Source organism: Dysidea avara, chromosome 1 (assembly GCF_963678975.1).
Source record: "Dysidea avara chromosome 1, odDysAvar1.4, whole genome shotgun sequence".
Taxonomy (NCBI): domain Eukaryota; kingdom Metazoa; phylum Porifera; class Demospongiae; order Dictyoceratida; family Dysideidae; genus Dysidea; species Dysidea avara.
This window is the reverse complement of record NC_089272.1, coordinates 35,161,774-35,174,912: the sequence shown is the minus strand read 5'-3', so window position 1 is coordinate 35,174,912 and position 13,139 is coordinate 35,161,774. Positions and strand designations below refer to the sequence as shown.

The 13,139-nt window shown below is 37.7% G+C and overlaps 1 protein-coding gene across 3 annotated transcripts in view; it reads left to right on the top strand.

Moving 5' to 3' along the window:
• Window positions 1-12,831, top strand: part of LOC136263155 (uncharacterized) — a 31,917-nt gene extending 19,086 nt beyond the window's left edge. Inside the window, exons 5-8 of one of the 3 annotated variants that reach the window (XM_066057668.1) lie at window positions 6,761-6,883; window positions 9,988-10,268; window positions 11,106-11,367; window positions 12,807-12,831. In XM_066057668.1, coding sequence (XP_065913740.1) covers window positions 6,761-6,883; window positions 9,988-10,173 — 309 coding nt within the window. In that variant the 3' untranslated portion in view covers window positions 10,174-10,268; window positions 11,106-11,367; window positions 12,807-12,831. Of the gene's footprint in view, window positions 1-6,760; window positions 6,884-9,987; window positions 11,368-12,806 lie in introns of those variants that run through there. The other 2 variants (XM_066057661.1, XM_066057676.1) reach the window with 2 other exon arrangements.
• Window positions 12,832-13,139: the final 308 nt, after the last annotated feature.

The following is a 13,139-nucleotide window of genomic DNA, read 5'->3' as shown; positions in this document are numbered from 1 at the left end:
ATTTGTTTGCAGCTAAACTCTTTGCATGATTGTTTCTTTGTAACTGAACTCTCTACAAGGTGACTTCTTCTAGCTGATCTCTCTACAGGATGACTTGTTTCTAACTGAACTCTCTACAGTGTGATCTGTTCATAGTGGAACTTTTTACTGGGTGATTTGTTTGTAGCTAAACTCTTTGCATGATTGTTTCTTTGTAACTGAACTCTCTACAAGGTAACTTCTTCTAGCTGATCTCTCTACAGGGCAATTTGTTTGTAGCTGAATTCTCTACAGGGTGATGTATTTGAGCTGAACTCTCTACATGATGGCTTATTTGTAGCTGAACTCTCTATTAGGTACCTTCTTCTAGCTGATCTGACTACAGGGTGACTTGTTTGTAGCTGAATTCCCTACAGAATAACTTACAATGTAATATAATTGAGTAAATTGTAAATGCAGCTGAATGCTTTATTAGGGTGACTGTTCTATTAGAGTATCTCGATCTCGCATTTGCTGCACCTAGTTGCCTTTCGAATCATAACTCGGTGATTTGTAATCCGATTCTTCTGTACTACTGCAAGGACTTTCTATGATGATTATTCCAGCTACATACTGATTTTCAGCTCGTTGCTCTAAGCGGTTTGCCTGGTAGATACGAAAACTAATAGTTTTTTTATTCATAAAAATCGATCGCGTAATTTTGATACAGGTTGGGTTTCGTGTCATATCTCCATGGTCTTTATCCCGATTCCTTTCAAACCACAAAAAGGCACTCCTACGATGGTTGCTCCATCTACATATCAATTTTCAACTGATTCCTCCAAGGCGTTTACCCTGTAGGCGTGACAGACCTTCGACCTTATTGTACGCAAATAATCGGTCATAACTCCGTGATTGTTCATCGGATTCCTACCAAAGTTGGTACGGAGATCCGCCTTAATGAGCCCTTTAAGTGTGCCAAATTTCAGCCAAATCCGAGCACGCATTCGTGTTTTATGGCGAATTTTGCGAAGTGTGCGAAATGAAGAAGATGAAGAAGAAAAAAACGAAGAAATTAAAACGAAATTTTGTTCGCTCGTATCTCGGAAATGGCTGGAGCGATTTTCTTCAAATTTGGTATGTAGACTACCCTAACTGGGCGGCACGTCTCCAGCAAATGTGGTTTCAATCGGATAAGGGATCACAGAGCTACATAGGTGTGCAAATTGCGTTTTCTTTCTTCCTGTTAATATACTCACGGTGTGGCGCGCCGGCTTCTTGGGCCGCACGACACACTATCGTGTGTCTTGATCTAATCAAAAACAGCCAAGCTGTAAAAAAAGGAGTGCGGTCCTTGAAAAGGCTATGGTGAAAAAAGATGTGAAATCCAAGGTGGCGGCCAAGAAATGGCTGTGATGGTAGGTTAATGGTAAAAATTTTAATAACAACACTTCAGGTGAATTTGGTGCCCCTTGGTCAATTGGCACAAAATTCACCTGAATTGTCGTTATTAAAATTTTTACCATTAACCTACCATCACAGCTATTTCTTGGCTGCCACCTTGGATTTCACATCTTTTTTCACCATAGCCTTTTCAAGGGCCGCACTCCTTTTTTTTACAGCTTGGCTGTTTTTGATTAGATTTCACTTTTTTTGTATTTGTATACCCCAAAGCCAGCCTATGGCCAGCTTTGGGGCTTTTTAACCTAAATATTTTTCTTTACCACAGGAAAAAGAAAGATGAAGCAGATAATATAAATACTTTAACTCATTCTCATTTTATCAGTAAATGTACAAATTATATATATAATGCATATATCAAGAGTTCATAATATAAAAAGAGAGCATATATTTATTACATGTCAATTAATCCCCACAGGATAATTTGCAGTTGACCTCTCTACTGGGTGACTTGAAATGTAGCTGAACTCTCTACAGGGTGATCTGCTTGTACGTAGATGAACTCTTTACAGGATTCTCTCTACAATGTGACTTGACTCTAGCTGAACTCTCTGCAGGGTTATCTGTTTGTAGTTGAATTCTCTACAGGGTGATTTGTTTGCAGCTGAACTCTCTACAAGGTAACTTCTTCTAGCTGATCTGTCTACAGTGTGACTTGTTTCTAGCTGGTCTCTCTACAGGGCAATTTGTTTGTAGCTGGATTCTCTACAGGATGATGTGTTTGCAGCTGAACTCTCTACATGGTGGTTGCTTTGTAGCTGAACTCTCTAAAAGGTGACTTCTTCTAGCTGAACTCTCTACAGCGTGATCTTTTCATAGCTGAACTCTCTACAGGATGATTTGTTTCTAACTGAACTCTCAACAGGGTGATCTGTTCATAGCTGAACTTTCTACTGGGTGATTTGTTTGCAGCTGAACTCTCTACATGGTGGTTTCTTTGTAGCTGAACTCTCTACAAGGTAATTTCTTCTAGGCGAACTCTCTACAGGGTGACTTGTTTCTAGCTGATCTCCCTACAGGGTGATCTGTTCATAGCTGAACTTTCTACTGGGTGATTTGTTTGCAGCTGAACTCTCTACATGGTGGTTTCTTTGTAGCTGAACTCTCTACAATGTGACTTCTTCTAGCTGAACTCTCTACAAAGTGACTTGTTTCTAGCTGATCTCTCTACAGGGTGACTTGTTTCTAGCTGAACTCTCTACAGGTGATTTGTTTGTAGCTGAACTCTCTACAGGGTGGTTTCGTTGTAGCTGAACTCTCTACAAGGTAACTTCTTCTAGCTGATCTTTTTACAGGGCATATTTGTTTGTAGCTGAGTTCTCTACAGGGTGATTTGTTTGCAGCTGAACTCTCTACATGGGAGTTTCATTGTAGCTGAACTCTCTACAATGTGACTTCTTCTAGCTGAACTCTATACAGTGTGACTTGTTTCTAGCTGATCTCTCTACAGGGTGACTTGTTTCTAGCTGAACTCTCTACAGGTGATTTGTTTGCAGCTGCATGGTGGTTTCTTTGTAGCTGAACTCTCTACAAGGTAACTTCTTCTAGCTGATCTTTCTACAGGGTGATTTTTTTGTAGCTGAATTCTCTACAGGGTGATTTATTTGCAGCTGAACTCTCTACAAGGTGACTTCTTCTAGCTGAACTCTCTACAGTGTGATCTGTTCGTAGCGGAACATTCTACTGGGTGATTTGTTTGCAGCTGAACTCTTTGCATGATTGTTTCTTTGTAACTGAACTCTCTACAAGGTAACTTCTTCTAGCTGATCTCTCTACAGGGCAATTTGTTTGAGCTGAACTCTCTACATGATGGTTTCTTTGTAGTTGAACTCTCTATTAGGTACCTTCTTCTGGCTGATCTAACTACAGGGTGACTTGTTTGTAGCTGAATTCCCTACAGAATAACTTGCAATGTAATATAATTGAGTAAATTATAAATGCAGCTGAATGCTTTATTAGGGTGACTGTTCTATTAGAGTATCTCGATCTCGCATTTGCTACACGTAGTTGCCTTTCGAATGATAACTCAGTGGTTTGTAATCCGATTCTTCTGTACTACTGCAAGGACTTTCTATGATGATTATTCCAGCTACACACTGACTCTTTGCTCTAAGCGGTTTGCCTGATAGACAAGAAAACTAATAGTATTTTTATTCATAAAAATCGATCGCGTAATTTTGATACAGGTCAGGTTTTGTGTCATATCTCCGTGGTCTTTATCCCGATTCCTTTCAAACCACAAAAAGGCACTCCTGCGATGGTTGCTCCATCTACATAGCAATTTTCAACTGATTCCTCAAAGGGATTTACGCTGTAGGTGTGACAGACCTTCGACCTTATTTTACGTAAATAATTTTTTTTTTTTTTTTTTTTTTTACCCGGGCTTGATGGACTGCCCTTGCCTACCACCCCCAGCACATAAATGGCCTGTGCTGGACAAACCGGGACTTTCTTAGTCCACGGCAAACTGAGACTCTGCCCGAATCAGCTCCACAATTGGGGGAGTCTTAACATAGTGACCGATGGATGAGCGGGCTCCGCGGATGCATTGTATGGAGGACCGCAAGAGAGAAAAAGATAGACAGCACCTTAACCACCCCATGACAACAGAGTAATCATCGCCCCACTTGTTTGAAAGTTGTTTTACGTAAATAATTGGTCATAAATCCGTGAACGTTCATCGGATTCCTACCAAAGTTGGTACAGAGATCTGCCTTAATGAGCCCTTTAAGTGTGCCACATTTCAGCCCGATCTGAGCACGCATTCATGTTTTATGGCGGATTTTGCGAAGTGTGCGAAATGAAGAAGTAGAAGAAGAATAAGAAGAAAAAACGAAGAAATTAAAACGAAATTTTGTACGCTCGTATCTCGGAAATGGCTGGAGCGATTTTCTTCATATTTGGCGTGTAGACTCCCCTTGCTGGCCGGCATCTGTCTAGCAAATTTGGTTCCAATCGGATAAAGGATCACAGAGCTACATAGGTGTGAAAATGTGTTTTCTTTCTTCCTGTTAATATACTCACGGGTGGCACGCCGGCTTCTTGGGCCGCACGACACACTACCGTGTGTCTTGATATAACACAATTCATGAGTGGACCAAAAGAGCCACCTGGGCTACATTCACAATGTAGCCCACTTGTCCATGCTACTGTACATCTGAATGAAGCTCAGCCAGATGATTATATAAAGGAGTTGAGGCTTTAAGTTTGGTTGAAAACGAGTGCTATACAGTGGCTTATTCACAAGTACTTTGGCATGTTTTTGAAACAGACCACACCCACATTACAAATAACAAAATAACCACTATTAATAAAATAAGGCTTACCCTTTTAGGACTTTAAACTGGGACATTGGAAACAGCTGAAATTGAAAACTACTGAAACTGAAAAAGTAAAATTGGTCAAAACTTCATATTAACAAGTACCTCTTAACAAAGATCGTCTCTGTAATAAGACCACCTCTATAATAAGACCTCCTCTAATATGGCCACCTCATTATAGTAGTTATTTCAAGTAGGTCCAACAAATATGGCTAAGGTGTACTCATAATGTAATAAAGTATCAATCAAGTAGTCAGTACTTAAAAGTTAAAATGACAGCTGCAGTTGTACAAAACAATGTACTATCTTACCATGCCAAGACCTAAAGTCCATGGTCATGTCACAAATAAAAGTGGAGCAATTGCATGCATAATTTACTCCACTGATACTGGATTCGGTAATGGATTTCTCATGAATTGTGCATGTTGCGTGTTGGACTTTACGACTTGATAATAGTTAGACACTCATGATAGGTATCTTTGAAGATTTAAAAACCTGAGGTGACATCAATAATTACCAAGGCGCAGGTAGTTATTGACATCACCTCAAGGTTTTTAAATTCTCAAAGATGCCTATTACTAGTGTCTAACTATTACCAAGACACAAAGTCTAAAATCATTAATTTAACTATGCGACTCTTAAATCATGCACAATTCATAAGAAATCCATTATCAATCCAGTATCAGCAGAGTAAATTATGCATGCAATTACTCCATTTTCATTTGTGACATGACCATGGACTTTAGGTCTTGACATAGTAAGATACTGTAGTATATCCTTTTGTACAACCCCACAGCTGTCATTTTAACTTTAAGTACTGACTGACTGATTGATTGATACTTTATTACATAATGAGTACACCTTAGCCATATTTGTTGACCTACTTGAAATAACTACTACAATGAAGTGGTTTTATTAGAGTCGGTCTTATTATAGAGGTGGTCTTTGTTAAGAGGTACCTGTTAATATGAAATTTTGGCCAATTTTAGTTTTCAGTTTCAGTTTTCAATTTCAGCTGTTTCCAATGTCCCCTTTAAACTCCTTAAGGTGGCACTAAAGCAATAATGCGTATTCTTGACAACAATCTGCTGTATCTCAACATGGTCGCAATTTTAAGACATATTGAAAGCTAGTACTTAATTTTGCATGCAAGTAAACTACACATATAGGAATCTATCATTCGTAGAGAGTATAAAGTGTAGAATTGCTCTCAAAGCAAGAAATCGGTGGTACTTAGTGGACCATAGAAGACACGTTATTTCTCAATAACCTCAAGTTTTAGCTCCAATACTTCACATGATGAAAGCATACTATTACAAGAATCATTCTACGTATCAATAAGTGGAAGCGATTTACAAGTCGTAATATATGGCATTTACAAGCAGATGATGAGAGCCTTGTTTCACCGTTCTCACCAAGCGAAGAAGCCACAGAATGAATATATGATATACTGATACGTAGAATTATTTAGGCACTACTGCTTACCATTCTCATAAGAAGTTTCGTGGCTGTTCAACCCATATCTACAAAGAAAAGATCATGTTTGTAACAGGCTGTAAGGTGAATTGAAACAAATAATAATTATTCGCGGCACTTGTTTTCACATTGTCAAGGTTGTTAATTTGTTGTAAAGGTGAGTTACATTCCACCTGAACTGTGTAACAGCAGCTGCTTGTTGTTTTCGCGTTTTCGCTAACAACTCACCTGTTACTCATGCCTTATGCTTGGTAAGTTTATTATGGTGTAGCACCTAATTAGCCCTGCCTGATTTACCAGAAATTGCATAGTATATGATATGTTACATCATATGTATTTGCTATGGCTTCTTGTGTGCGTCATTGCTTTATCGCCACTTTAATAGTCCTAAACCACACAACAACTTTAATTAAAATATTTAACTGAAATTTTCCACATGACATTTTCATTATCTTACAGTTTAAAATCTCATTCAAACATAAAGTATTGTAAAAAATGTGCAGGTCACTAGTTATTTTTCCTTTTTTCATACATGTTTGATACAGTTTTACCCTTTTGGATATTCTCAAAATGATAACACATTAAGAGTGGAAGATGATACTGTCTCAGATGAAATAGATTTGTCAGGATACTTTGTATTTAATGATGAATGGATAAGCAGAATTTATGTATGTGCATGCATGCATGCTATAATGCATGGTATATAGGATACAGGTGTATGTATAATGTTTGTCCAGAATGTGCATATATCACACATTAGTATATATAGTACATGACTGACTGACTGACTGACTGACTGACTGACTGACTGACTGACTGACTGACTGACTGACTGACTGACTGACTGACTGACTGACTGACTGACTGACTGACTGACTGACTGACTGACTGACTGACTGACTGACTGACTGACTGACTGACTGACTGACTGACTGACTGACTGACTGACTGACTGACTGACTGACTGACTGACTGACTGACTGACTGACTGACTGACTGACTGACTGACTGACTGACTGACTGACTGACTGACTGACTGACTGACTGACTGACTGACTGACTGACTGACTGACTGACTGACTGACTGACTGACTGACTGACTGACTGACTGACTGACTGACTGACTGACTGACTGACTGACTGACTGACTGACTGACTGACTGACTGACTGACTGACTGACTGACTGACTGACTGACTGACTGACTGACTGACTGACTGACTGACTGACTGACTGACTGACTGACTGACTGACTGACTGACTGACTGACTTGCTAGCTAACTTATTTACTTACTAACTTACTAATGCCTTCAGACAAATGTAACTCAATAACGGCTAAGGCTACAGGCTTGATTTTTCACTGTTTGATGTCATTTCAGCCTGACAGGTGCCTTTAGGCATACTGCAGTATGTACAATATGCATATCATGGACTTACCTTTGTCCTCCTTTATGTCCCATTTATTTTTGCTGACAGACCAAGGTGTCAATTTGCGGTAGTGTATGTGATGGCTTCCCTAAATATGTAAGCTAGAATCATTCATATTTTCTGTGATGACTGGATTGATTGCAGAGGCACTTCTCCTTGAACATTGCTGAAAGTGAAGCATAATGGTTACTTCACTTTTGAGTCTGTAATTCATATTGGGCCATGTATTATTTCTGGTGCCATTCTTTCTTTGACACAGTATGCATGTGCTCATCAGTAATAATCATGTTACAAAAGAGTAAACAAGTATAAGAAAAAAATTTTATGTTTAATTAGGGATCATATAAAAAAAGTATGAAAACAAGGGAGGTCACCTACACTTGCAGATAAGTGGACATTTAATCCCTACTTCAGTCATGGGCATAGAAGTAGGGAGTAAATGTCCACCAGTATATCTGCAGGTGCAGGCAATCTCCCTTGTTTACGTACCTTTTCTATGATCCCTAATCAAACTTAAAATTCCCATTTTTTTCCTTATACTTGTATTGATTACATACTCTGTTATCACTTTCATGTTTTACATGTAATGGCTTAAATTATTAATAAATGAATAAATACGATAATATACTGTACTGTACCAAAACAGCCAAGATGCAAAAAAGGGTACAGTCCTTCAAAGCGGCCAGGATGAAACAAGTTGTGAAATCAAAGATGGCAGCTAAGAAATGGGCCAATCATTTTTAATGATCACACCGTCATCATAAAAAAAAGATTGGCATTAGCATCATTGCAGCCACCACTTTTGAGTTCACTTTTTTCATTTTGGTTTTTTAAGTGCCACAACCCCTTTTTACAGCTTGGTTATTTTTACTACAGACATCACTTGTTTTTGTAATAATAAGCCCAAAAGCTGGCCTATGGCCAGCTTCCTTTCATGTTGTTTTTTCTTTATTACAGGAACCATTGAACAATAAAAAGACTACTACTTTTGTGAATCTGTGTGTCTGTTATAACTTTGAAACAGAATAAAATGATTATCATGTACTATCTATTTGGGTGAACTTTCACGCAGCTGAACCCTGTACAGGGTGTTATGTGTAGTGACTTTTACAACACCAAACACTCTACAGGGTGATTTGTTTATAGTTGAACTCTCTACATGTTGACTTGATTGTGGCCAATTGATCTGTCTCCAGGGTGACTTGTCCGTAGCTGAAAATTTTTAGGGTTATTTGTTTTATGGCTGAACTCTCTACAGTGACTTGTTTGTAGCGGAACTCTATACATGGTAACTTGATAGTAGCTGATGTGTCTACAGGGTGACTTGTTTGTGACTAAACTCTCTACATGGTGACTTGTATGTAGCTGAATTCTCTACAGGGTGAATTGTTTGTGGCTGATCTCTCAACATGGTGACTTTATTGAAGCTGATATGTCTACAGGATGACTGTCCATAGCTGATATCTCTACAGGGTTACTTGTTTGTGGCTGAACTCTCTAATATAGTGACTTGATTGTAGTGCAGGATGACTTGCCACTTACTGAATGTTCTAATAGGATGTCTTGATGCATTTGTTATATGTAGTTGGTTTTCGCAATATAACTCAGTGATAATTCTTCTAAACCACTGAAAGGTTGTTCTACAATAATTATGCCAGTTTTAAAGCTCTTCTTATAAGTGGTTTGCCTAGTAGGCAAAAGTGTTTTATTAACAAAACTTGATCACGTGATCATTACACACTGTTGGTTTTTTTTACATTGTATCTTTGTGGTCTTAATCTTGATTGCTTTTAAACCACCAAAAAGGCACTCCTACAATGGTTACTCTAACTACAGCCAATTTTAAGATGATTTCTTGAAGTGGTTTACTCTGTAAGTGTGAAAGAAGTTTGATCTAATATTACACAAACAATTGGTTATACTGTAACTCCATGAATGTTGATAGGATTCCCACCATAATAGGTACTGAAATTTGCTTTAATAACTCCTTTAAATGTGCCAAATTTCAGCTTGACAGGAATATGCATTTGTGTTTTATGGCGGATTTTGCAAAGTGTGCAAAAGAAGAAAAAGCAAGAAAAATAACTAAACCTTGACTGCTCATATCTCAGAAATGGCTGGAGTGGTTTACTTCAAATTTAGTATGTGGACTCCCCTACCTGGCAGGCAACTCTACAATAAAATTAGTTGCTATCAGTTAAGGGATCACAGAACTACATTTGTGTGAAATTTTCTTCCTGTCAATATGCTCACTGTGTGGCATTTTAGCTTTTTAGGCTGCACAAAACACTACTGTGTGCCTTGATATAACATATATATATACACTGTATATGGTACCTGTATAGGTTGGTGACAATGGGGTTATCAGTTTTAATGCTGCTTTTAATGGTTTTTTCCTAATGAGCTTCCATTTGCAATGCACAAATTTGTTGCACCATACTGGGCTGATGTTGATATCAGAGGAACAGGACAAGTGTTCTATCGTGAAACCACTGATCCTAGTCTCCTTGCCAGAGCAAGCAGTGAAATAAGAGCACCATTTAATATGTCTGAAGACTTTGAGATAACAAACTTGTTTATTGCAACATGGGATACTGTTGGGTATTATGCAGAAGGTACTGACAAGGTAATACCAAATAATCATGTGTACTGATGTGAATAGCCTACTTCCATATAGAATTCCCCAGTAATTTTCTTCTGATGCATGTAATATTCTTAATTACAGCAATAAAGAGTAGGCACCATTGTCAAGGGAACATTTGGGCAAGCACATGCTCACCGCAAGTGATATTACAAATAAGGCTCTTCCAAAAGGAGAGCTCCTTGGAACCCCCTTGGATCTGTCACCGATCATTCCTGGCTGGGCCTTTACAAATATATACACTAAAAATAAGTTTTATGCGCATATATACTGTTAGTACTAACAACTCTCAATGGCATAGGCAAGTATAAGTTGTAGTTGCAAATACATTTACTTACAGCAAAATCTACATTTGCAGAACTTTTGTGCAAAAACAAAATAAAATAAATTATCGTGATGCTGATTATACAATTTTACACATTCTTTTAGAAATCCCATTTGCTTCTGCAAAGCCCTCAATTGTATGCCTTAATAGTGAAAATGACTGAAGAGAATTTATTTTCTATCACAAAAAATACAAAATGGGATTGTTCTAGTCTAGCAGTTGTATTGTTTAAAGTCAGTGGAAATAGAACTACTGTATCCTTTGAATCTGGCTATGTATGCATGAAAATCTTCCTGTTAAACAGCGAGTATAGACTATCAAGTAGCACCAACATCCTTGGCTATACTACTCAATGTGTGTCTGTACCTCTTTCTCAGCTCTAACCACATAAAAATATTTTGTTTCACCACTTATAACTCACTATTTTATGCAGATACATAAAACTACCATTTTCCTTTAACACAGTATCAATCTGTATTATTGTACTTTTGCTACAGACAAACACATTCCAGTGTGTACTAGCCACTAATGGCCATAAATCATTTGTGATATTCTTATATGCCTATGGCAGAATACAATGGACCACTGGTAATCATAATGGTGGTGTAAATGGTCTTGGTGGAGTGGAAGCTCTGGCAGGAATTAATAATGGTTTAACCTCCTACACTATTCCTGGATCACTCACTCCAGAAATCATTAACATTGATGAGACCAGTAATGTAGGGATACCTGGAGTATGGATGTTTGTAATTGGAGAAAGTGTGTGAATGTAATTGCAGGTTCCTGTCACTATTAAACTTTTTAATTGTCAAAATCTGCTACATAATAGTGTACATTTGGCAAATATATATCAAATTGTTTAATACCCAAATGATCTGAGCCTGCAAAAATTCTGCCATGAAACCCATCATAGAAATATCATAAGCTATGAATATCGCCTTTGTGGAATAGCCTTAGTGCATAATTGTCACCAGATTTACAAATAGGGGTGTTCCAAATTTACCAAATTTAACCATTCGTAACTTCATTAATTAATAACTATCAACTTGAAATTTGGTAAGTAGTGAGCACTAACATAGCTGAATAGATAAAGATAGAGTATTTTTGTTTCTTGAACACTAAAGTTATGATATCCCAAATTCGTGACCGGATTTGCAAAAAGGAGTCTTCCACACACATCCAATTGGAAGATCATAATTTAGAAATGTGCAAACCTGACTTTTTCTCCAATTGTTATGCTATGTTGTGCTCACTCATAACTGAATTTCAAGTCAATAGCTTTATTCAACCTCAAGTTATGGATTGTCAAAGTTGATAAACTGGATGTGTGTGGAAAATCCCTTTCACAAATCCGGTCACATTCATAAAATTAGATGTGTGTGGCATCGGAAGACCCCTTTTTTGCAAATCTAGTCATATAATCAAATCCAGCATTAAAAGTGAGAAAACACAGAAGGCCAAATAATGAATTTTAAAAAAACTACTTGATTTTTGGCCTGTCTTCCAGCCGTACCACAGTCACAAGCTAGAGGCCAAAATAAAGCACAACAGTCATCATTTCATGCCACAATAACAAACCCACCTGTGGCTTGTGCCTGTTCTGATTCCAATGAGGGGTTGTCTTCTATGCTTTGCCTTAGGGCTGGGCGGTATCTCGGTATTATAGTTAATACCATGGTATTCCAATGAAACGATATCTAGATTTCAGTAAAATGAACATATGATATCAATAGAACTACCACGGTTTTCATCTATGATAAAGGTTTGTGACAGCTCTTTAGAGGCTAGAATATTATTATATTGCACCACAAACAATCGCAAGGTGCTACTGGGAACAAGTGCCTGGTACTTGGATGTCCAAATTTGTTGTAAAAGATCGAAATACCCTAATAGAACAGTCAACTACTCTAATATAACAGTCATCTATAATACGTTTCATGATAAAATTGTAACACCATGATATTTTTTCTAGATAATGTACTGGGGCACTAAATTCCAATACCGCCACGACAGCAAAATTTATAATTTTGTACTAGACTTCATCCGAATATTCCTTGATCCTTTTCACTACCTATTATCTCTGGATTATTATTCCAGTATAATAGACACATGCCTACATTGATTTTATATGTACATACTGTATGTGTGGTCACTAAATTCATATATAGCTGATTTATATTTTTTTGTAATTCCTGTAGTTAATTTCTTGGCTCCTCAGATTGTACGTACATTAGATTGTAAAGCCATCAAAAATCTGTTTTAGTGTATCTGACATGATTTTTATATAATTGCAGAACCAATTTTTAAATGTACAGTAGATATCTGCACTTGTTTACTTCATATTTAACTGAGACTGACTGACTGACTGACTGACTAAATGACTGACTGACTGACTGACTGACTGACTGACTGACTGACTGACTGACTGACTGACTGACTGACTGACTGACTGACTGACTGACTGACTGACTGACTGACTGACTGACTGACTGACTGACTGACTGACTGACTGACTGACTGACTGACTGATG